This window comes from Neovison vison, chromosome 7 (genome assembly GCF_020171115.1).
Source record: "Neovison vison isolate M4711 chromosome 7, ASM_NN_V1, whole genome shotgun sequence".
Classification (NCBI taxonomy): Eukaryota; Metazoa; Chordata; class Mammalia; order Carnivora; family Mustelidae; genus Neogale; species Neogale vison.
Genome location: NC_058097.1, coordinates 178,638,828 through 178,664,537, shown reverse-complemented (window position 1 = coordinate 178,664,537; position 25,710 = coordinate 178,638,828). Strand labels below are relative to the sequence as shown.

Below are 25,710 nucleotides of genomic sequence, written 5' to 3'. Positions count from 1 at the left end.
TCTTGAGTTGGGCTTGGCCATCTTTACCCAGTTTCACCCTCACGACAGCCCCAGGAGGCAGGAATCACTGTCTTCATGTTACAGACACTGGAAGGTTATGGGGTTTGTCGAAGACCATGCAGCTAGTGACCGGCGCCATCAGGCTTCAAACCCACACTTATGTAACTGCAAAACCCGGGCTCTCTCCTCCATGAGCTGTGACACGCCTAATGCTGTTGTACTGAACCCACACCTTATTTAAGATGTTCTGTGTTGTTAGATCATATGGGAATACAGCCTAGCCGGTGGTATGACTAATCGCAACTTTCCCTGGTTCCCACTCAGAAGGCCTGGCTCAGGGCTACCCTCACTTCATCAGGAGCTTTGCGAAGGCATCAGGGCTCCAGCCTGCAGCTCAGTTCCTCACACCTTGACAAACCACCCTGTTCCATGTTCTCATCTCCCCCTCCTCTAGGGGGTCCTTTGGGGATGCACCCTAAAAGTGAACCACAGCCTCTCAGGTATAAAGCAGCTTAGCACAATGCCTGGTGCACAGATAGTACATGAAACTCCTCTTTCCAGCCCTCCTGCATAGCTGGGTTTCCTCTATACCCTGAGCTCTCTGGGAAGGTAAGGGTTAATGATGGGCCCCCCAGGCAACAGCTCCTGGATGTGTGGAGGAGACCCCCATGAACACCAGGAACATCCCAGGACTGAAAGGTCACTTCCTATAGGAACGATTTCCTTTTGCCGTCTACCCCCAAAGCCCAGTCCTTCCTCCAAGTCCCTTGGGAAATGCAGGGCATCCCAAACACACAGACATTGTCTCCAAACACAGTCAGCCCTGAAGTCAAGAATGCTAAAAAAAAAAAAAAAAAAAAAAAAATTCTTATCTTTTTAAGGAGACACAAACTTACAACAGGCTGGGGATATAATATAAGGTTTTTCATTAACAGAATTTATTCTACCACAGTCCAGCCAAGGGCCATTCATACCACCCATCTACAGGGATATGGAAATAGCCTGAACAGAAAGCACGAGTTGTCATCGTGAACACGTTCTGAGCAGGCCCAGAACAAGCACCGGGCAGCACCGCGATCCAGAAGATGACGCTGCAACTGATCAAGAGAAAAGTAAAACCCACAGCTGAGTCTCCGAAATTACTTCTTCAGAGTCACAATTGCCCAATAATCCCCATGGAGGGCATAAAGGAGCTCTCTTTCTAGGGCCCTTGTGAGGGACTCCCGTCTCGTCTGTCAGCAGAATTCCTGCAAACAGAGAGAAGACAGGTCGGCACCGTCCGCTCTGTGGCTGGTCCCGGAGAGGCCCCTCAGAATCCCTCTGACACAGCTGTCAGGCTAGGGAGGGCCAGCTTACCTCCTGGCCCCAGAGAGGAGAGCCACGTTCCTGCAGCATCAAAGATATGCCTCTAGTAAAATTAGAGAACCACTGCTGAAAGATTACTCTTTTTTTTTTCTTTTTAAAATCAGCTCCAGGGACGCCTGGGTAGCTCAGTTGGTTGGGCCGCTGCCTTTGGCTTGGGTCATGATCCCAGGGTCGTGGGATCGAGTCCCACATCGGGCTCCTTGCTCATCGCGGAGCCTGCTTCTCTCTCTGCCTTGCCTGCCACTCTGCCTGCTTGTGCTCTCTCTCTCTCTCTCTTTCTGACAAATAAATAAAGTCTTTAAAAAAAAAAATCAGCTCCACACCCAGCGTGGAGCCCAACGCAGGGCTTGAACTCACAACCCTGAGATCAAGAGCTGAGCTAAGATCAAGAATCAGATGCTTAACCAACTGAGCCGCCCAGATGCACCCCAAGGGACGACTTCTAAGTTGGCGTCTCCTGACTATCAGACCAGAGCAAGAGTGGGGATACAGGACAGTCAAAGTGCATCATCACGGGTCACTCTAAGGGAATCCCAGTGATGACTCAAGGGCAGACATCAAAGAAAGGGACAAAGACCCCAGGTGATGAAAAAGTTCTGGAAATAGGAAGTGGTGATGGCTACCCGGCCCTGTGAATGTACTTAATACCACTGAACCGTACGTACACTTATACGTGGTTAAAACAGTAAATTGCATGTGATGTGTATTTTACCCCAATTTTTTAAATTGAGGGAAAACAAAACCCAAACCAAACCACAGCCTTCAGGAAGGTGCAGGAGGCCATGGGAACCTCCCACAGAGTTATATGGAACCTACAGCTGGACAATTCCCATGTGCCTCACCGCTGTTTGCAAGGAGAACGTGTCCTCCTTAGGAGGCAGCTGGAGAAGAACTAAGGGTTGGAGCCAGGGGTCTGGTTTTGCGTCCTGGCTCCCCCCTTGCTGAGTACCCTCAGGCAAGTCACTTAGTTCCTCTGGACCCTGGTTTATCACCTGAAAACACAGGGATCATAACCTATTCCTGATTGTGTCATTAAGGAGAACAGATACTTAGAAACAATGCTTTGAGCAGAGAGCTACAAAGCACTTGAGATGATGCCCGTAAATGTTAGCTGTTGCTGTTTGCTCAAATGTGCCCCTTCTTGGTTAGACACTTTTTTCCCAGAGGAAGAAAAAACTATGTTCCCAGATGGTGGCTTCTTTCCTTTCCCCTGAGAAGTTCAGCAGGCCTCGGGCTCCCAGCCCTCTCTGCCCACCTAGAAGGGTTTCAAAAGGGGGTGTGTGTGTGTCTCAGAGTGGCCCAGAAGCAGAAGGCGAGTTTGGATGCTGGCCCAGGTGCCCAGGAAGACAACACGCTTCAGTACATCAACTGGAGGCCCTGGGCACTCACACTTAGCCACCACTGACTTGGCCTTACAGGAGGCGGGCAAGTCCCCAACTGTGAACATGGGAGTTCTCCAGAAGATTCAGGTGCTGTTGCATCACTGGTCTGTTAGTCCTTCTTTATTGATGACTGCACTGGGCTCTAAAATTCCAACAGTCAGCACAGCCTGGTTCAGCTGCCTATATTGAAGCTGAATTGTTTTATGTGTCATTGAATCCCACACATTCAGAGTGAAAAGAACCAGAATGCTCAGCTCCTATCTTCTCACTCCACAGGGTACAGCGTGACACCCAGAGAGCCTGAGTGACCTGCTCAAGGACACACTAGGTTAGCCGCAGCAGGGCTGAGACTGGAAGAAATCCCGAGACTGCTGGGTCTGGGATATTCTGAGTCTGGTGGTGCACTAAAGACCAGTGGACAAGCCTAAGATGAGCTCTGACCTCTGTGAGGCAGCAGCATTAAGTCTGTGTCGCTATCCTGCCTCCTCCATACAGCCCTGACCACAGGACCCATGCACAGCAGAGGGGGCCGTAGGAAGTGCCCTAACTAAGCCACTGCTTTTCCACCAGTGAGGGACCCACGCTCCGAAGGGGGAGAAGTGTAGAGAGGGCAAAAACATATATATTTTTAAAAGATTTTATTTGTTTTAGAGAGAGAGAGAGAGAGAGCACTCACATGAGCACGGGAAGGGGCAGAGAGAGAGGTAGAGAATCCCAAGCAGATTCCATGCTGGGCACGGAGCTCGATGTGGGGCTTGATCTTAGGACTCTGAGATCATGACCTGAGCCAAAACCAAGAGTTGGATGCTGACCCGACTGAGTCACCCAGGCTCCTCAAAACACATTTAATATCAGTTTAGTGGGAAAGGAGGTGGAAACACGTCATTTCATAATACCAACAACAGCAAGGACAGTTGCTCCCCATCCGCTGAGCTGTCGGCAATGAGCAGAAGACAGAGTGCCCATGTCTGGGATTTCTGGGAGCCAAGGGTAGAGCGGATTCAAGGAGCTGTGCCTCACAGCTGGATGAACAAGGCTATCTTCATCTCAGGTCCTAATCTCCTACCCATTCTGTAAATAATGGTCAAAGGCCAGAGGTGGCTGCCATGAGTGTAGCAAGTGGGTCCTGAGCCCAGGGGAAGGAAGGAGGGTCATGCTGAGACTGCTTCTAGCCCCTTCCACCGGCACTGACACAACTAGCCCCAAACATGGTGGCAGGGGCCACTGTTCACTCTGATCACCAGCACTACATTGGCAGGTGGGCAAAGGTGACGTCCCAGGATGACTTCGTGAAGGTTATGTCATTAAAACAGAGGCAGGTCGAGACCCAGGTACACAGGGAGGTTGTCAAGAACAACCTGTGTTTAAGGGCAGGTGTGTTGCCATTTAATGGAAACCTCACAGTTCACAGAGGCAGAGACATCTGCAAAGTTAAAAAGCAGTGTTCCTGGTGGAGGAAACATGATTTTGGAAGTGTTATATAACCTGCTGTTTCAAAAATGCATCTCCCTCTTGGGCATAAACTCTGGGTTTTTCCTTTCTTTTGTTTCCTTCTTTCCTTTCTTTTTTTTTTTTTTCCTTTTTTTTCTTTTCTTTCTTTCTTTTGAGAGCATCAGGAGGCTGGGGAAGGGGTCAGAGGAGCAGAGGCAGAGAGAGAGAGAGAGAGAGAATCTCAAGCTGACTCAATGCCCAGGTCCGAGCCCAATGCAGGGCTTGATTTCAGGATCTTGAGATCATGACCTGAGCTAAAACCAAGAGTCAGAAGGACATTTAACTGACTGGGCCACCCAGGTGCAACTTTTTTCCTTTTAAAACACATTTCTTTAGTTTCCCTTCTTGGCAGGTAAAATAATATCTGCATAGCCATAGTTCTGTGGGGGAGAAAGAAATGCAATTTTCTGCAGGTTCAGAGCGGTCTTGAGCAGGCCTCCCTGAGCAGTGGGTGGGCTCCTTTGGTAGGAATCTAGGCAGACCCTAGCTATTGCTGTCTGGGACAGCACGTGAGAGAGGGGATGGGGCAGGTTTGATGGGAGTGAGGTTTCCAGGCACACCCTCCATGACTTGTAGGATATTCCTCCCTCTTTGTTATGGGTTCAATTGTGTCCTCCCACAACGCATAGATTCAAGTCCTAACCCGCATACCACAAAATGGGACTGTATTTGGAGACAAAGCCCTAAAAGAGGTGATTAGGGTAAAATAAGCTCCTACGGGTGGGCCCTAATCCAGCATACCAGGTGTCCTTACTAGAAGAGGAGGTTAGGACATAGACACACACAGAGAGAAGATGTAAAGGAAAGACGGCCATCTACAAGCCACGGAGAGAGGCTTCAGAAGAAACCAAGCCTGCTGATGCTTTGCTGTCAGACTTCCCAGCCTCCAGAATGATGAGAAAATAAATTCCTGCTTCTGAAGCCCCAAAAGTCTGTGGTACTTTGTTACGGCAGCCCCACCAAGCTAATATCCTCCCCTCCACCCTCCACTGCCATGGACAGCTGGGCTGGTCACTTCCCCCACAAACATCTGTCTTCTCTGCTCCGAACGCTTGTTTCTGTAAGATTTTGAGAGCAACTGTCTGGCTTTGGAAAAACACAAACAAGAACTTTTTTTGCTGTTTCATAAAGCTCAGCTGGGAAATGTCAAGGAAAAAAAGAAAATGTCACCCAAACACCCTCTACTTCCATCCGCCCTCACTGTCAGGACACGCCTGGGCTCCACCAGGACTAGTGTAGGTGTAGGGCGTGTGCCAGGGGAAAGAGAAAAGTGCATGCCTAGCATTCCTCTACCTTTCACTGGGGTTTTGTAGGGCAGTGTGGAAAGGCCTACCATCTTTAAGTAAACAACCATTCCCATGGACATACCCCAGACATCCACAGGTTACCGCCATACCTTCTGATTGGTCTACATTTTGCAAAGAGCATGCCAGTAGACTTTATAGGTTGCTGTTTCAAATGTTTATCTAATAAGATTCACCTTCAGTGATATCTTTTCTTAGCCTTAAAAATTTACCCACTTCTGGCTCTATGGAAGTAATTCCCTGACATAAAACAGGACCAAAGAAAAGCTGCTGATCCTATCACTGAATAGCATGCAGTTTTAATTATTATAACTATAATAATTACTATTTTTAAAATTTTGGTGTCTCCTTCTGACATGCAGTTTAAAAAAAAAAAAAAACCAACCTGATAGGGGATAAAAAAGAGTAAAATAAGAGATTACCTGTAATTACCCAATAGTCTCTGGTTGTTTCTGATATATCAAGGTTAGGATATTCCAGCGCTAAAACGAAGAAGAAACACACCAAGTTAGTTTCACAGGTTTTATATGCAAATATTATTAAGGAAAATGGACACAGGTGACAAAATATCAAACAGCTAAATTTGATATTTCCCTGAGAGAATTCTCAGGGAAACTCCAGGACATGCAGGCCAACACTATCGTGCTGTTTTGAAAAGTAAAATACTCAGTAAAGAGCTAACTTTCAGATGAAGAGTTTTCTAGGGTTTGTGGATTTCTGTTCTCTTTTCCATCAAAAGCTTCTCAAGTGGAACATCTTCATTATCAAGACTCACAGCTAGAAGTAACTCTGGCTTTCTTTGTGAAAATTTCCCAACCATCACTAATGTTTTTAGGAATGATCATCTCTTGAATGGATTTTTCCAGTGTCAAGGACTAAGTGGATTATTAGCCAAATGTTTGTGACAAAAAGTCCCATATTTTTGCAGGTATGGTGACCATAAGAGTTAATTCATGGAAAGGGTTTAGTGCAGTGCCTGCCACCTAGAAAGTGCTCAATAAATTTTAGTTGTAATTATCAGAATGTCAAGAGGAAAGAAAATAAATTCTTCATGGCTGCCATGTGACATAATGAATGCCATCTTTCCTGAGATCACCTTTCCCTAAAATCCAGACTCATCTTTCCTTATTATATGGAAATTCACAAAAGCCTGCCATTAAACATTCAAAACAAATTTCTTAGTGGCTACTCTGTGCTAGGTACATCCACACACGCCCTTTTATTTAGTCACAGTATCAAATGTAACCACAGAAGGAAATAGAAGCAATCTTGCTAATATGTGTTTAAAAAAAACACCAAACCGTAACCAGTGACCTTGAGAAATGCATCAACAATTGAATTTAACAGCACCAATCTTGACTTTCTTTGGCTACCAAGTAAGTGTTTGGGTACATAATGTAGGCCATGTTGTCTTTGGAGTCTGTGCCTGCTGCATGGTAATGAAGGTTATGTAACTGAAGTGTCAGAGGAAGACAAGCCAGGGGACTGACTATGGAGAATTCATGCAGTGAAGTCACGATGCTGATTGCAAATGAGCTGTGTTGTGATACCTACAGCCAGCGCAAGGGCCGAACGCCGGGCAACATTTGCTGATAACAGAAGTGGCGGAAACCATCGCAACCCAGATTGTCACAGGGACAGATGCCCTACGGGGCAGTTACTGTCAGTTCAAAGGCGAGCAGCTTGGGTCCAAACCCCACGTTCCATGTCTCATTAGCTACGTGAGAGTGAGCATTTCGTGAACCTCTTGGAACTTCAGTTTTCCCCTTTGCGAAGTGGGGCTCACTTTGTACCCCCTTACAGGGTGCTTTGTGAGGATTTGACGACGGAAGATACACGAAAGCTAAAGGCGCCTAGCGAGGGCTTTCAATGTGCAATAAACTTGTCATCAGTTCAATCCGAGGGCTTACTTTCAATGTGCAATAAACTTGTCATCAATTCAATCCTGGTTTATCACCAATTCCAGTTATTTTATGATAAAAGAGTTAGTATGTGCAATAGATGTTTGTTAAACGGAGAAAGGACCCTGGGGTCTCAGGGGAAAGGCAGCGTCCCCGTGTGGTGTGGGCATACTCACGTTCGGCAATGGTGAGCGGCGGGTAGGTGAGGTAGAACCCAACCAGCTCAGCCGAGAGCTGGCGGAGGAGGCTGCTGGCGACCGTGCCGTTGAGGAAGGAGCTCCGATTGCCAACCACATACACCAAAGTGACAGTCTGGGAGGCGTTGGATGTGCTCACCATCTGAATGGACACAGGAGGGAAGGGGAGGGAGACACGCCCCATAAGATGAGGGTCTGTTTCATGGAGGCCATGGAAGAAGTTTAGGCAGAAGTTGAGGGGGGGAAATGAAAGGGAGGGGGAAAAAGAGCAAAAAAGAGACAAGAATAACAACACTCATCATTTATGGTTACTCTCTGCATGTCGGGCCTTGGGCTCGTGGTCTCATTCAAGGCTCACCACAGCCCTGTGAGGGGTATCCAGTTAGGACTCCATTTTACAGAGGAGGAAACTGAGGCCCAGAATGATCAAGAGACTTGCCCCCGATCACACAGATAATAAGTGATGTAGCCAGGATTTGAACCCAGACCCAGGCAGTCTGACTTCAGGTTTTAACGAGTGTGTGTATCTTTTCCAGGGGCTACAGAGACTCAGGTTACTTTTATGGTTCTGAAAATACAAAATAGAGCATAGAAATATTACATCTAAGAGGGCTCAACTGCTCAGAGAAAGCCCAAGTTAAATTCTGGGGGAATCTTTAAGTTCCTACACAGCTGATCACCAGCTTAGGCAACAGACAGAGTGATTAAACCTGATTCCAAAAGGAATTCAGAAATATAAAATAGCCTCTTTAGAGAGTGATTACATTTCCTGCAACCTATTAAATTCAATATAGAATATGTAAATATTACTATGAGATGGTGTGATTTTCTTCTCGAATTTTGTCGAAGTCAGTTTTTCAGTTACAGGAAAATGCTGTTTTCTGGGTCAATGTATGGACAAAAATATCCCACAGATGAGATTCAAAAAACAGATGCAGTAGGAAGTCATTTGATTGGGTGAGACAGTGTGGGCTTCTATCCTGGTGTCTGCACCTCCCCCTTCCAGATTCGCCTGCCACCCACCCACCTGTGTTCTGTTCCACACCCCCAGAGGCAGACCCTTGTGGACAACCTCAGTGGGCTCCTTTTCCTCGGGCTTCAGCTAAAAGGAGCTCGGGCGGATATGGGACAGAGGGAAGAGAGTGAGGTCTGAGAACCAGGGTCGGGGACTCCTTCCCCACAGCATGGCTCCTGTAGGGGAACTCTAGCCTCTGGCTTCCTATAACTGCTCCCTCTCCTCACCCTGTCAGGCCCCAACACTTACAGCCTCTGGTACTGCACTCACCCCGTGGTTTCCCTAGAGCCTGCCCACACTTCTGCACAGGGTCCCTTTTATTAGACTTTTGTCAAATTACCTTCATCTGAGTGTGCCCCCTCTTCCCATAGGGAGCTGACTGAAATCCTGTCTTTCCCAAAACTTTACACATTCAGACATAAATACCCCTGCAACTTTCCTTTTAACTGCTATTTTTAAGACGACTGTCAAGAATAGCTTCTTCACATTCTTTCCCACTTCTCCCCATAAGTGGAAGTTTCTATTTAATTCTCTACCACAGAGCCTCTAGTCCCATGATTTAGGATACACTGAGTCAACACTTCCGGTCAACTCTTTCTCTCCTCTCTGGAAGTATTTTGGGAAAGTGGTTGAGCCACAAGTACTCATTCCTCTCTTTCCCAGGAAGCCAAAAAGAAAGGTGCTTCTTTCTGAACAATTCAAAAGACCTCTCCGTACTGCCATCTGCGAAAATCATAACTAAAATAACTTTTCTGGGGGGGGGGTGGGAGGTTGGGGTACCAGGTGGTGGGTATTATAGAGGGCACAGCTTGCATGGAGCACTGGGTGTGGTGAAAAAATAATGAATACTGTTTTTCTGAAAATAAATAAATTGAAAAAAAAATAAAATAACTTTTCAACCATTATCTCTAGCGTGAACATTCTATTTTTTGCTTTTCAACAAAACTTAGTCTCACTGGATCCCAAGGAAGCCCACAGAACTTGCAGTATGGATACCTCTACACATATATACTCAATCAGGTAAATTGCAACTTAAAAAAAACTGTGGCAAAATACACATAAACTTCATCCCGTTAACCATTTTAAGTACACAGCTCAGTGGCACTAGACACAGTGACGGGTTGTTGCCACCATCATCCCCATCCATTTCCAGAACTTTTCATCTTCCCAAACTGAAACTCTGTACCTATTAAACAACTCTCCATTGCTTCCTCTCCCAGCCCCCGAAAGCCACCTTTGTGTCTTTTTGTGTCTCTATTACTTTGTGTCTCTATTAATTTGACAAAATTCTACTTTTGTCTCTATTCTATTTTGTGCCTCTATTAATTTGACAAAATTGAACACCTCTTATAAGTGGAATCCTACAGTATTTGTCTCTTTGCGACTGGCTTATTTCACTCTGCATAATGCCCCCCAGGTTCGTCCAGGTTATAGCATGGGTCAGTATTTCCTTCCTTTTTAGAGATGAAGAACATCCCGTCATACGGATATAAGACATTTCTTATCCATTCATCCATGGATGGACGCTGGGGTTGCTTCTTTTGGCTCATGTGAATAATGCCGCTGTGAATATAAGTGTACAAATATGGTCGAGTCCCTGCTTTCGATTCTTTGGAGTATATGCCCAGAAGAAGCAGAATCGCTAGATCCTGTTTAATTTTTTAAGGAACCATGATAGCATTTTCCACAGAGCTACATCATTTGAGATGCTCGCCGGCAGTGTCCAGAGTTCCAGGTGGTCCACACTCTTACCAATTCTCGTTACTCTCTTTTTTTATAATAGCCATCCTATAGATGCAGAGTGGCATCTCATGGTTTTGATTTGCATTTCCCTCATGATAAGTCATGGAAAGCATCTTTTTTGTGCATTCATTGATCATCTACAGATCTTTGGAGAAATGTCTATTTAAGCTCTTGGCTCATTTCTTTATGGGGTTGTTTTTATATTTTTAAGTTGTACGGGTTCTTTATATATTCTAGATATTAGTCCCCATCCAACATACGATCGGCAATTATTTTTTCCCGTTCTGTGACTTGTCTTTTATTTATTTTTTTAAAGATTTTTATTTATTTATTTGACAGAGAGAGATCACAAGTAGGCAGAGAGGCAGACAGAGAGAGAGGAGGAAGCAGGCTCCCCGCTGTGCAGAGAGCCCGATGCGGGGCTTGATTCCAGGACCCTGAGATCATGACCCGAGCCGAAGGCAGAGGTTCAACCCACTGAGCCACCCAGGCGCCCCTGTGACTTGTCTTTTAATCGTCCGTTGTACCCTTTGATCCACAGAGGTGTTCAATTTTGGTGAAGTGCAATTTATCTATTTTTTCTTTTGTTGCCTATACTTTTGGTGTCCTATACAGGAAATCTTAGCCAAATTCAGTACCATGAAGTTTTTTCCTCTGTTTTCTTTTAAAGAGTCCTATAGTTCTTGCTCTCATGTTTAGGTCTTTGATCCACTTTGAAGTTAATTTTTGTATTTGGTATTAGATAAAGGTCCAGTTCCCTTCTTTTATTTGTGGCTATCCAGTTTTCTAATACCATTGGTTGAAAAGACTGTCTTTTCCCCATTGAGTGGTCCTGACACCCTTGTCAAAAATCATTTGACCATATATGCAAAGATCTATGCTTGCATTCTCTCTTCTGTTCCATGTCTATATGTCTGTCTTTATGTCACTACCACACGATTCTGATTGCTGTAGCTCTGTAGTAAGTTTTGAAATCAGAAAGCATGAAACCTCTGAAAAGTTTTGAAATCAGAAAGCATGAAACCTTTTCTTTTTCAAGGTTGTTTTGGCTACTCTTGGTTCCTTGAGATTCCATATGAATTCTAGGATGGATTTTTCCATCTCCGCATTAAAAAAAAAAAAAATCACCGAGATTTTGGTAGGGATCACACAGAATCTGTAGATCATTCTTGGCAGTACTGACATCTTAACAAAATCAAGTCTTCCAATTCATGAACACAGAGTGACCCTTTTTTTTTTTCTTCTTGGTTTTAATAGTCTCATTTTTTTTTATACCGAAGAAAAGCGTGACCAGTCTTGGTGACTATTTAACACTAGTTTCATCAATAAGAGGTTCACAGGCCTGAGACCAAGGTCATCTCAGTATTCCCTGAAAGTCATGCCCTGTCCCCAGTAAAGCAGCCCCTACAGAGGGCACTGTCCTACTACCCCTTTACTCTTAGGCTCCTGTGGCTTCTGACCTTTTCTCTTACTTCTCACTCATTATGCCACAATTCATTTAGCTAATGAGACCTAAAAAAGACTGATAGAATGGAAGGCTGTTGTTTTGCCTGCACAGAATCCATTCTCCTTTCCTTTATGACGGAGATTTCCTCAGGGAAACACCTCTTCTCTCCAGATGGGTTCATGGGCTTTGTTTGAGTGGGGCTGCCCCACCCAGGTTCCAGGAGTGGGAATAGTCAGGCCTGGTTGATTGGGACATTTTATCCCCTTGACCATAGTTACTACTCCAGAAATGGGCACACAGTCCACATGGGTCCATTGAGAGCTAATACCAGGATTTTTACTGGAATGCCACCAAAAAAGGCACTTTGGTTCCAGAAGACTGTGAGCAATAAGGATGAGATAAACCTGAACGTGCCAGGGGCCACCCCATTGGGCCGGAAGACGATGCCAGCACAGGGCAAGGCCAAGTGACAAAGAGAGAATTTCTGGAAGAGATCATATAAGCACCTGAATCAAACTGGGCCCAAAGGAAATAGGGTGCGAACCTTTTAGTTATAGGAGTCAATTACTTCTTTTTAGTTAAGTCTTATATGCTTGGATTCTGTCATTCATAACCAAAAAGGTCCTAATTCAGTCTACTGTAATCTAGCTCCTAATACCAATGCCATACAAGTTTTTTTTTAAGTTACTTTTTCATCAACTCTCTGAGCAAATTAAATATTTATATGGTCAGAAAGAATCCCAACATGTCCCCCAAATTATACTTAATACAAAAAAATGGTAAGTTATTAATTACTCAACCAGGTTCTAGAATAAGCCCAGGGGCATGGTTAACATGTAGCTACATATATGGGCCTAGAGGGTTCCAAAATCCAGGCAACAAACTTGTCCTGGGCTTCCTGTCAGCCATGGGAAAAAGCAAAACAAGGTTAATGAAATAATTCACCTAATTATCCATTCATTTCTAGAGCTGCTGAAATGTTCAAGAACATTTAAATCTATTTAGACACAGTTTTCAAAGGGTCTGTTACAGTCTTTTCCAAAGACACTTGGTTACTTGCTTTACAAAGTTTCATCTAGTGGCCCATGACTATCATAGAACACAGAGAAAGTGTTCTTAAGGCCAAAGGCAACTTGTTTATCTTGGTGTCTCTCCCAGTGCCTGAATGAATAGCAGGTGCTCAGTGGGTCTTTGCTTCCTGAAAACAATCAGAAAATGCCAAGCCCGAGCCAGAATCATGCACCTGTGAGGATCACAAATCCAATTAGAAAGAAAAGATCTCCCACAAGGGAGCTGAGTCATACTTCTTACATAAATCTTATGTTGGTGACACGTTTTTTAGATCTTAATCTACTATGAGCCAAATCACAATGAGATACTTCCACATAGACTTTGGATAAATCTAGAAAAGGAAAGCTGCTTGTTCAAATTAAATTGTGTGCTTTCTACATCATATTGGCTTTGCTGATAATTCGCTTATGCTAAATGTCCATTTCAAAACTACTGGGTTTCATTGCAAAGGATTTAGTTCGGTAAAAACAGAGACATTGGGTTGTACAGTTAATCAGAGAGATTTGAGGGTTGGATGAATATCATTTAATAGAATCTGTCTTGGGCCATGTGGGTGGCTCAGTCAACTGTCTGACTCTTGATCTCAGCTCAGGTATTAATCTGAGAGTTCAAGCCCTACACTGGGCTCTATGTTGGGTATGGAGCTTATTAAAAAAAAAAAAAAAAAAAAAAGGTGTTAGTTACATAATTGCAAGAAAGTGGGTCTGAGAGAAGTTTTTGGTGGCATGCCTACTGTAAGTCCAGGAAACTGAAATATAGTATGCCAGTAGTGGGATTTTCCTGGGAAAAATTCATGTGTTTGTCAAACATTCCATACTATAGCACAGTGGGTAAGATTATGGGCTTTGACTCAAGTCCTTGTTTCCTTCTTTACCAACTGTGTGACTTTCTGGAAGTTTCTTAGACTTTCAGTTCCATCTTCTGTGAAATGGTGATAATAATACTTCAGAAGGATGTCTTGAGTTTTATGTAGCAAAATATTTCTAAAACACCTAGCACAGTCCTGGCATATGGTGAGCCCCAAACTTAAAATGTACATGTATATGTGTATGTATTTATTTAAACTAAGGTGATTGTTCATATAGATGTCTGGAAAATAACTCAAAGCAAATCACAGGATAGGCAAAACTTGATGCATTAGCTATTCAGAATCAACTCATTTTAGGAGACATCTGACTTATTTTATGTGACTATATCTTATAAGGTATATCTAGTTCAATTTTTAAAGTAGTAAATATATTGGGAAGTCTGGGAGGGCTCAGTCACTTAAACATCTGACTCTTGATTTTGGCTCAGGTTATGATCTCAGGGTCGTGAGACTGAGCCCCGTGCCCAGCTCTGCAATGAAAATGGAGCCCTGCTTGGGATTCCCTTCCCCACTCCCTCTGCCCCTCTGCCTGACTCATGTGTCCCCACTCTCTCTGTCTAAACAAACAGACAATACAAAACAAAATAACAAATGTATTGGGAAGGCCTGAGGAAGCTTCCCCTGGGAAAATAGATATAAAATCCCAAACCATAGCAGGTTATAGAGCTAACAGCATTCCTCTTGTCACAGCCATACCGCAGACATCCTTATCGGTGCTGGGACTGACTCGACTCAGGGGGCCCCAGAGTGGCACCTCCTCCTGTCTATACCCCCTGCCCTAAATACAGAGTTACATTTACACCAGACAGCTTTGAAACAGGAGACCAAGTCACCTCTTGCCAACATTCGCGTTACGCTTGGCGTCTGTCAACTACACCGTTGACGCGCCCTCCTTCTCACCTGAATGGTCAGGTTGCTTTTGGTATTCAGGACTTTCCTCTCGGCATCCTGGAAGGCCTTCTGCAGCCGCTGCTCCATCGTCTGAGCAAACTTGCAGGACTGGATGTTGTCGGACTGGCTCACGAACTGCAGCACTAGAACCAGAGTAACGGGTCAGCACTCACCAGACCTCTGTGTCTTGGTCTTGGAACTCACAGCAGTCATCACATAAAACAGCCCGATTTTACATCCGAGAAATCAGGCAAATAAGGACGGACAAGGTTTGGTTGTAGTGTTGGAAGTGAGCCTTAAAATGACTTATAATAGAGAAGAATCAAAAGCATAATCAAACCCAAGGTCCCCTCTGATGGGAAAGATTTGGGGATCATTTGGTTGGACCATGCAGACATCTGCTCCAAGAATGATACAAATCAAAGAGAGACCACACCTTCTATTTCTTTGGAGTGGGGAGAAAAGTCAGCTGATCAGCATCACTAAACTGGTCAAGTCTTTGAATTTCAATGGTTTCCCCACTCTCGTGGTTTGCCAGTCACCTGATCAGAATCACGAAGGAGCTTGAGAAAAAGATTCCAAGGCCTAAGCTCAGAGACTCTGATTCAGGGGCATCTGGGACGTGCTGCTCCAAAGCATAGATCTTATAGATGTTCAGGAGTTAACTGCTATTCAAAGGTAATACAGAAAAGAATGAAAAATATGGTGCTTGCTGCTCATAAAGTACAAATTATATAAACTGAGAAGGGAGGCTCCCGCAAAGGACTATTTCTAATAAATCCAGGATTGGGAAGTTTAAGTTTATGTGCAAGGAACTTGGACAGTTCCTTAGCAGGGCCCTTTGAGGAAGGTACACCAGACTTTAAAAAATGACAGAACAGGGGCGCCTGGGTGGCTCAGAGGGTTAGGGCCTCTGCCTTCGGCTCGGGTCATGATCTCAGGGTCCTGGGATCGAGTCCCGCATCGGGCTCTCTGCTCAGTAGGGAGCCTGCTTCCTCCTCTCTCTCTGCCTGCTTCTCTGCCTATCTGTGATCTATCTCTCTGTCAAATAAATAAATAAAATATTTTTAAAAAAATAATAAAATAAAAATAAATAAATAAAAAATGACAGAACAGCTAGTATGGGAGTCTTTAAACAGGTGTCCTCTTGATACTGCCCCTGATTCCAGAATGGAGGGGAATCCTTTCTCTCTGAGGTACTTGCCTGTTCTCAGCTGGAAGTAGCCGGCAGGCTGGGGATTCCACGGGGAGGCAAGGACTGCCACCGACTGCAAGTTTGGGGTATGCTGCTTCAGATCTGCGGTGACGTTGCTGACCCCGTAAACACCCAGCATTTCGATCACCACAGCAGGCAAGTACACGAGCCTCCCTTTGGTAGCATAATAACCCACAGTGATGTTATGAGAATGTTCCAGAATGTCCACCTACAAAACAAACAGACCCACAGGACTCGGTGTTAATTTCCACAGTACTTTAAGTTCTTCTTGGTATTTCTTAGAACCACCATTGTTGTTTAGCATGGCTGGGGAACAAGTTGTTCTTATTCAACAAACATTCTAATAATCCTATGAAGCATATGTGGACTGGCAAGTCTCAAAACATCAGTCTCAATACAACAAAACGTAATTTATTTCCAACCTACGTGGGATTGAATTAAATCTGGGGGGATTTTGTTGATTCCTTAAATGCCTCAGTATAATCCTGTGAACACCAAAAGTCACCCAAGAAGGCAGAGAGGAGATGGCAGGCAAAAGAGATTTCCAGAGACGAAAGGCTCAGAAAAACAGCTCTCTTATCACTCACGAAAATTAAAAGGCAGAAGTGATAGATGAAGTGAGGGTTTCTTTAGGACAGGGATTAGGTAGTAAAGGAGGTGAATTCCTCTTTCTAAAAGCTAAGAGAAGAACTATTCAGACTTCAGTTTATTCCTGGCTCATAAGTTAGTTCAGGACCTAGGTGAGGATGGGGAGGGACTGAGGACAATCTCTCTTAAAACTGAGTCCTAAGAGACACTGATGCGCTGAGTTCTTTCTGACCCAAATGGAAGATTTTGAGGCTTTAGATTTTCTTTCTTATTTCATTTTGCTTTCTTAGTGGTTTAAAAAAAAAAAGATTTATTTCTTTATTTGAGAAAAAACAACTAAGAAAGTGGTTAAGAAAGTGACTCCCCGCTCCAATCCTAATGACCTTGAGGAGCAAGTCTCAGCTTGGGGATTATTTATTTATAGTACCTCTCTAATGCTGGCTAATCATATGTTGAAACAAAAAGACATGGGGGACATCAGCCTTAGAGCCTTCCTCAAGCAATAATGTTTAGCTTGCATTTACCAAGTTATTACCATTACTCTCATTTTTATTACCTTTTATTTGTGGCAAATGATCCCGAGTTCCACCAGTAATATCAAACATCCTTTCAAAAGTTTTTTTTTAAATGGGCTGATTTTTAAAAAATGAATTCATAACTAATTGTGACAGTGGTCTGCGATGAAATGCAGAAAAGATAAACACTGAAGGTAGTTTGCAAACAACTAAGTTTGAAAATTACATGTCAGGTGACCAAACAGAAATACTCACATTTTCAACTTTCAAGTAGTTTCTGGTGCAGAAACCACAGATGCTTTTCATGAGATGAGTTTCTTTCTTTCTTTCTTTCTTTCTCTCTCTCTCTCTCTCTCTGTGTGTGTGTCTGTCTGTCTGTCTTTCTTTGTTTTCTCTCAGAATTATACAAAAGGGATTGACAGGGGCGCCCAGGTGGCTCAGTCAGTTGAGCATCTGACTCTTGGTTTCGGCTCAGATCATGATCTCAGGGTCCTGGGATCCAGCCCTGTGCCAGGCTCCCTGCTCAGCATGGAGTCTGCTTGAGATTCTCTCCCTTTCTCTCTGTTCCTCCCCATCCTCCCCCACCCCAACAAAAAGAGATTGACAATGACAAATAAACTATGTAGCAAACCTCATTTCTAGTCCTCGGTGTGGTTGTGGAGACCATGAAGCCGAATGCAGCTGCAAGACAAGCCTCAGGGGGGAAAAAGCTGGACTGCTATTTCTAAGTGGTGGAAAGGGCCATCCACCAACTGCCAATCACATTTAGGGCTTTAAAACTTGGCATCAATCCCAAAGAGTGCAAAGTGAGGGTTCCATCCCTTGGCTATGCCATGGGAATCAGCGGACAGTTGTTAAATAGTACCTGGCATTAAAGCGTTTGGGGGAAAAAATGTTTTATTCCCCTGTCTGCTGCTGGCTATTGAAACAAAGTTGGACTCAATTTACAATAATTTTTAAATGTCCAGAAATAGGGGCACCTGGGTGGCTCAGTGGGTTAAGCCGCTGCCTTCGGCTCAGGTCATGATCCTAGGGTCCTGGGATCGAGCCCCACATCGGGCTCTTTGCTCAGCAGGGAGCCTGCTTCCTCCTCTCTCTCTGCCTGCCTCTCTGCCTGCTTGTGATCTCTCTCTCTCTCTCTATCAAATAAATAAATAAAATCTTTAAAAAAAAATAAATGTCCAGAAATAAATCACCATTTACAATGCTGAGGAAGATGAAGGGAAAAGCAATGGACAGTTTCTTGAGAATTAGACTAACAATATCCAATACTTTCCCTAAACAATGGGATAATGGTATGACTTAAAACAGTATACCCAGGCTTGGAAAAAAAAAAAAAAAAAAAGACATAAGGCAATTAACCTCCATTTTCCACCTCAAAATTTGGCCTTTTTCTCTCCAGTCACCACATATGAGCTGTTCGCCAAAATGAAGGAAGATGTTACTTCTGACATGTGTGATCATGGTACCCAGAGAGGAGGAAAATCTAGACGTACTCGGGGTCCAAGAGGAGAATATAGAGGGCTTAGTTTAATTACAAAAGCGAGGGGCTTACGTGAGCTGAGACGTCATTCTGATGGAAAGCCTTCCGTAATGCCTGCGTGAGCCCTTTGGCTATACTGAACTTCAAGGTTTCACTGATCTGCACTCTCCTCTGGGTCAGAAGGAGAACTGTGGGACCAAACAGAAGCACGGCCATCAGGGTAAGGCAGCAGACCCCCTCCTGGGGTTCCCCTCTCCTCTCCACCCTCCACCTCCTGCAAGTTCTGAATAAAGCTGGTGACCACAGGTCCAACCAATGAGAGCGGCAGGCTGGGGTAGTAGCTCTCTCCGTCCCACTCAAGTCCCAAGAAGAGAGGCCTCATATTGGTGTGATCCTAGAGGAGAGAGAGCTAATATGCCGGCTGCACTTCATTTCTGACAAACGCTGCCTTTGCCTTTGAAAACTGGGTTCAGCGGTGCCTGGCCCCAATGGGTCAGTAAGAAAATGCATGCAAGAAAATTCCGACAAGAGCGTTCCCTGACAGCCTGCTGATGTGCAAGCTGATGAGTAAGGTCCTGCAGCCTAAAACAGCCTGAATGAGGCAGGGGCAGCCCCGCACCCTATAAGTGGGACAGAGAGCGGGATGGAGACCTGGGGTGGACAACAGGCACCTGTGACTGAATGTGACAGGTGTTATTTGAAGGGAAGCCTCCCAGGCTGTCTGAGGCTTCAGGAGGAACATCCAGCCCAGACTTGGGCAAGGGGGTGGGGTTCAGGGAAGGTTTCCTGAAGCTTCCACTGAGTCCTGAAGGATAACAGGGAACGAGCTTGGCCAACAGGAGAGGGACACCCCCACCCCCAGCCATTCCCAGCAGAGAGAAGACCAAGAGCAAAGACACAGTGGTGAGAAGCAGTGCCCCTCAGTATACATGTTTAGGCTTGGTCCTGCTGGCTCCGGGAAGCGAGGGGTTTTCAGCGAAGGCATTCATTTTAGAGAATTCCGTTGCCTGCAGACTGGAGAACAGATTGGGCGGGGGGTGGCTAGTCTAAGGCAGAGAGATAAATTTGGTTGTTGTTGCAGAAATAGAGGTGAGTGAGGACAGCGTGAATCAGAGAAGGGGCAGTGGGGACGGAGAGAAGGGGTATTCAAGGATTTAGAACCGAAGGGCCCCTGTGGTGGGCCAGGTGTGGCTGGAATGATAGGGAGAGACACAGAAGTGGGGGAGAATGTTCCAGACTTCTGCATCTAGGTGGTTGGGGTGGCCTGCTTGTCAGAGCAGGGGGAGTGGAAAACCAGATGGTATAATTTCTTAAGAAACAGAAAGCAATAGTGTACTTTCTGCTATACGCCTAGTTTCACAATTTCCCATTTTAGGATAGGGTATGTCTTAAGATATAATTTCACTTAATCCTTTGTGGGGCGAAGAGGAAGGCGGGACTCAAGCATTCAGCACTCGCATGCTCTTTCAAATAACGTGTCTGATGATTTTTAGAGTAAACACTGCCACAGATGAAAGCGCCCTAGGCCTTCCTGGCCTGCTGGGCTGCCACCGGGAGGTGCAGCTCGAGACAACAGACACCACCCAGCTTTCTCAAGGCCTCCTTTGCAACATCCGAAGGAGTCCTGGGCATCTTCATCACACAGCTGTACTTTTACCATCTGCCGACTGACAAAACAGCTAACAAAAGCCTTTCTGAATTCTGTAGGGCTTCCGAGATTTGCCATCTTACTAACCAGCTCATTCCTTTATGTGACACATCCCTGATTTGTTCTGCAGGAAAACTTACTACACGTTCACCTTCTCAGACCACCCTCCCCCACCCACCGGCAGCAGTGGCTTCCCCAGGGGCCTCTGATATCGGGACGGACCTCGGGACTAGACCCCATGTTCCATAAAGCTCCCCCTCTCCGCCATCACTTATGATAAGGACCAGGGGTTCTCAACCTCAGCACTGTGACATTTGGGGCTGGATGATCCTTTGCTGTAGGTCCATGGGGACCTACCTCCCTTTCATGTCACAGACACAGTCTCCAGACACGGCCTGATGCCTTCTGGGGGAGAAGGAGCCAAACTGTCCCTGGTTAAGAACCACTCATCTCAAAGAACTCAAATAATTCTGCTACGTCTCTGAGACCAGGGCATGATTGCCACTTTCAAGTAAAATCAGGACAGCGGACTCTTACCTGTCTTCACCAGGAGCTTACTGGACATCTGACACTCCAGGTTGGACGCCATTTTGCCGGTGGTGACCACGGAAGCTGACGCAGCGGGGAGAGCGGCATCTGTATTTCCCGCCAGCGCGGGTGGCAAGCGGGTGGCCCTCCCGGGGGCGGTGACGGACGTCAAGGCTGCTGTGATGGTCAGCGGGCGGGCGGTGGCTGCCCGGGGCATGTCTGGGTTGGTGGGGTTGGGAAGGCCCGTGTGCATGGCTTGTGGTTTCCTGGGGAGGTGTGTCGTGGACAGCAGGCCAGAGGCGGTGCCTGCGTTCCCTTGCATGGCTGTGTGAGCACTCACGGTGTGTGCTGTTCTGGAAAACATGTAGGTTGGCGTGAAGGAGAAGGTCGGATGCACAGCCCCCGCTGTCGTCTTTGGGCCAGGCGCTGTGTTGTTTGTGGCATTTTTAGCTAGCGCAGCGGTCCAGCTGCTCTTAACTAATCCCGAGGCCACGGCCGAAGGGTTACTGCCAGGGCCCTTGGCGATCAGGGCTGCAGACAGCGCCCGTGGACTTGATTTCCCCGGGAACGACGTAGCTGCAGGGGTGGCTGCTGCTGTTGGTTCCGCCCTGGACGACACGGAGGGGTCCACTGCAAAGAGGGGAAAAAAGCGAAGTCTGTCATTGGTCCGCAGGGCACGTGTCACTTGTGGTGGTGACAGATGGATGGAACTTGCGGGTTTGCTGCTGAGAACAGTCTCTGTACTCTGGAATTTGGGCAAAATGGTTCTAGGTTCGTTAAGTCAATTACCCACAGTGAGAATGTCCCTTACAGAAACCTGTGGTTGGCAATAAGGATGTTTAAATTCTGAATGGAGCTCTTTCTCCCCTTACGATGGGGTTCTGTCCTAATAAACCTATCATTACGTTGAAAATATCATAAATCAGAAATGCATGTAATACACCTAAGCTACCGAACATCCTGGCTTAGCCAACCCACCTTAACCATGCTCGTAATACCTACCGTAGCCTACGGTTGCTCAAAACCATCCAACACAGCCTGTCTTACAATAAAGTGCTGAATACCTCACGTAGTTTGTTGAACACTGTACTGAAAGTGAAGGAATAGTGGTGTGGGTACGAGATGGTTGTAATCGTATCATTGCTGACCTTCATGGTCCCGTGGCCGGCTGGGAGTTGTGGCCCGCTGCCCTGCCTGGCACCACTGGAGAGGACCATACCAACTTATCGCTACCCCGGGTTAAAAATCGAAACTCAAAATTCGAAGTGTGATTTCTACCGAATGCCTGTGACTTTTGCACTGTTGTAAGCTGAAAAATTGTAAGTCAAACTCTTTTAAGCCGGAGACTGACTGTACTTTCAAAAAACTCAAGTCAGCAGAGGATAAAGGACAGGACTTTTGGGGACCCCTAACTTGTTCATCACCCTCAAAGTGTGTTTCTGCTCCTTCTAAGCAAAGCCGGGTGTCTGTGTTGAACTTGAAGGTCCTTTGTCCACAGAAGCAGTCCTAACTATTTGGGGGGTACCAAGAAACCAACTACCTGCACGCGTGGCTGCACCTGTCCGTTTGTCGGGGCCCTGAGAAGCCAGCAGTACTTTGGACGGGGTCCTGAGTCCGGCCCTGCTTGGTAGAGGAAACTCAGCCGTCGTGTGATCTCTCAAGGGTCTCTGGAATGGTGGAGAAGCACTTATCTCAGGAGATGGATAGACATCACTGGAAATGGAGAGACTCCTATCTATTCCGTCTGAAAGCACTTCGTGGACGCGGGCCGCATAAGTCAGCCTTGGAGAGCCTGGCAAAAGAGCAGGTGTTGCATGCCCAGGCAGCTGGAGACGGGGATGAGATGCAGCGTGTTGGCCTGTGGATGGGTCCTTTTCAACCTCAGCTGTTTGGAAGTCTCTGGAATAGGCACCAGTTAAGGACACCACGTCCGTATGGTTTCCAACCATGGTAACCTCTGACTGTGGGACAGGCTGGTTGGCGCTGGTACGAAGGGCAGGATGCTGGACGGTGAAGCCTTCTGCAGTTACTAATGGCGCAGCAGTAGCTCTGAGATCTGAAGATTTTATTGTTCTGGCCGCTAAAGTTGAACCACTGGGAGGAGGAGTTGAAGCTGAATGAGTTTCCCAACGGGTGGAGTGAACGGTGTGCCCATTTAAATCATAATTTGTCTGCTGCTGCAAGCCAGATCTCATTGGCTGTATGGAGAGGGATCCAGTTTCTGTGGGAAGAGAACTCCCGAAAACATCTGTGGTCGCTGGCTTTAAAACACCTCTCCTTGTTGAGAAATCATAGACCTCAGCAGAGGAGGGAAATGCTGTCACCTGTTGGGACGTTGGGACTGGTGACTCAGAGCGGCCTTCTGCAGCTGCAAGAGCCTCTGGGTTGGCGCTGGACGAGCGCGGGGTTGGGAGAATAGTCTGGGGGCCTCGTGCGGACAGCATGGAAGGGAGCGCTGATTCTGAAGGGAGTTTTGTTCTCAGTGTTGTAAGGAGAAAAGATGAAATATGATCCGTGCTGGAATCAGAGGGGAACCCATTTACAGTGTGAAGACTCAGAATGTCTTTTCTTGGAAGGGTCTGGAGAGCAACTGTCAAGTTTGCCTTTTCGTTTTTCTTTAAAACAGCTGTCATGCTCTCTTCCTCCCGCAGAAGAGAGGCAGAAAGGAGATCAGGAGATTTGCTAGACCCGGGGAAGTCTGTAGCTGCGGTCGGAGGGGACCCACTGGTGCCCTCTTCTTGAGGAGCTGGCTTTAGGGGTGCAGTGGATGGGGAAGCCTGATTCTGTGTCAGCTGGGTGAAAGTGGGTGGGGAGGGATAGTCGGCTGCTGTGATGTTCCGTGCCCCAGAAAGGATGGCTTGCCCTCGGCTGGCAGTGGGGAGAGGCAGAGGAGAAGGCACCAACGAGGAAGCCGTGTGTTCTGCCGAAAAAGTGGGCCCTTTGGAATTCTCTGGAGCAGCTGGCAAATGCAGTGGGTGAGTGGAGTCATTTGCAGTAGCAGGGGCTAGCTTTCTGGTGGTCGTTTCCACTGCCCCAGATCTTGCAGTCTGGGAAAGCAAAGACACAGCCTCCTGGGTCACAGCAGCGGCTGCTGCACTCTTAGAAGTCGGCAAAGACACCTCACTGTGCATGCCCTTGGCCACCCCAGTTTCCACAGAGTGGATGGATGTAGGACTTGAAGCCCCTTCCGCCACTGCCTGTGAAGGCGGTCCATCTGGACGCCGAGGAAGACTTCCAGGTACTAGGGGAACAGGAGGCAGGTGAGGCAGTTCTGCCACGGAGCTCAAAAACGCAGGTATGGGGGAGCCTGCGGAGTGAGGACCTGCTGTAGGGGGCAGCTCGGGCCGCTGTCCTGTGGAGGATCCAGAAAAACCTAGATGAGGGATGCCTAGCAAATCAAGGGCATTTTTGGATGGAGTGTGGTTCATTTCACCAGCGAATGGGATTGGGGAATTAGCTATGCTAATAGCTAAAGAGGAGCCAGGAGGAGCTGTTTGGGGGAAGAAAGGCACTTGGGTGGGTGGTTCGGCTGGTTTAGAAAAGACAATGGAATGAGGTGAGTCAGAAGCCAATGAGGAGGGTGAAGGTGGAGGGAGAAACGGGAGCACGTCTGATCGTGGGGCATGCTGTGTGGTAATGGAAGGAGTCCCTACCCATACTGGCTGAGATGGGATCGTGGACAAGGAGGGGAGCATGCTGGTGTGAGGCAAACCTGACATGGAGGCTGCGTCTTTTCCCCCTTGAGGTCTCGGCTGGACCACAGACTCCGTGGAATCCTTGGAAGGCTCGAGGAAGGCGCTATGGCCACTTCCTTGGTAAGGGGAGGAAGAGAAGTCCCCGTGAGCCCTAGCTCTGCGGTGTGTCTTCGGCGGAGGTGTTCGGGGGAGCTGCAGCACGCTCGTGTTGTCAGGGGATGGTCCCAGCACATTCTGGATTCTGGCCGCTGCCAAGGAAGACTGGACTTCTGAGAAAGGCCATGTTGGTGAAATCGGTAACGCTTTCCCGTGAGGAAATGACTCTGGGGTCGGGCTGACTGTTATCTGTAGATTGTCTACTCCTGAGAAACAAAATATCACATGGTCAGGCATCAGCAGATCACCAAGTGCCTGCTTTGGAAGGTCCTGGAGGTTCTGGAGAGAAGGGGTGGGCATGGCAGGCACTGTCCCCATCTCACAGAGCTGTGCCCCAGTGCAGAAGACTCATTAAACATATTCAGACAATGACGTCATTACACAGGTGCAGATGCGGCAGCTACCCTCCGGGGCAGGGATGGTGAGCCACAGTCTCTGATAAAGTCATATTTGAGCAAAGATGCAGAAGACACCTGTGTATCTTAAATCTTTTTTTGTGTGTCACCTATAAGGGTTGGACTGAAAAACTCACAACCTAGAAAATCGAAGAGCAACATGACCACCTGCCATGGCCAATGACACCAAAATGAACCCGATGCAAGAACCCAAAATGCAAAATGAGAGAACTGTGTATCTGGATGCAAATGTCTTTTTAGGACCCTAAGTCTTCCTCTCTGAAAGATAAGTTATTCACATCCAACAGAGGACTAGAGACACCTCACAAGACCCAGGGTCACTACAAGCACCTACAGAGAATTCAGATGGTCAGCACCAACATTTCCTGTATAAAGCTGCAGGTAGAAAGGAAAGGAGGGAGGGGCTCAAAATGGTGAGCTCCACAGGAAAGGAGGCAAGGACATAACTGAGCAGAAAGCTGGAAATTTCATGCTTGGGAAGAGAAACAATCTTGCCGGATGATTCTCTGGTCCCCCTTTCCATGGTTCTGCAGTGTTGATGGTGTTCATGACCCCAGAGGTGGCCAAGTGCCCTTAAGTCATATTTTAAATTAAGAATAAAAAAGAAAATCTACTTCGAGAGCTTTCTCCATTACCTAAAAACCTCAGAACTACCTGACAGAAACAAAGCAAGGGGAGTTGAAGTTATGAAATCTGGTTTGAAGTGGAGTGGTGTGGGTAGGTGAAGATGGGTGATGTACAGGAGCAAATCTGTGTTTTAGAACAAGCATTCTGACTATGGAGTGAAGAA

General features: G+C 46.5%; 1 protein-coding gene across 2 annotated transcripts in view; it reads right to left on the bottom strand.

The window, feature by feature from the left end:
* KIAA1549L (KIAA1549 like) overlaps positions 1 to 24,349 on the bottom strand; it is a 113,285-nt gene extending 88,936 nt beyond the window's left edge. For both annotated transcript variants that reach the window (XM_044259048.1, XM_044259049.1), the window contains exons 1-7: positions 22,194 to 24,349; positions 20,663 to 21,283; positions 18,550 to 18,665; positions 15,880 to 16,099; positions 14,685 to 14,818; positions 7,620 to 7,782; positions 5,965 to 6,024 (exon numbers count right to left, since the gene is read on the bottom strand). In XM_044259048.1, the coding sequence (XP_044114983.1) occupies positions 5,965 to 6,024; positions 7,620 to 7,782; positions 14,685 to 14,818; positions 15,880 to 16,099; positions 18,550 to 18,665; positions 20,663 to 21,283; positions 22,194 to 24,348 (3,469 nt within the window). In that variant the 5' untranslated portion in view covers position 24,349. The remainder of the gene's footprint in view (positions 1 to 5,964; positions 6,025 to 7,619; positions 7,783 to 14,684; positions 14,819 to 15,879; positions 16,100 to 18,549; positions 18,666 to 20,662; positions 21,284 to 22,193) is intronic.
* Between the last annotated feature and the right edge of the window lie 1,361 nt (positions 24,350 to 25,710).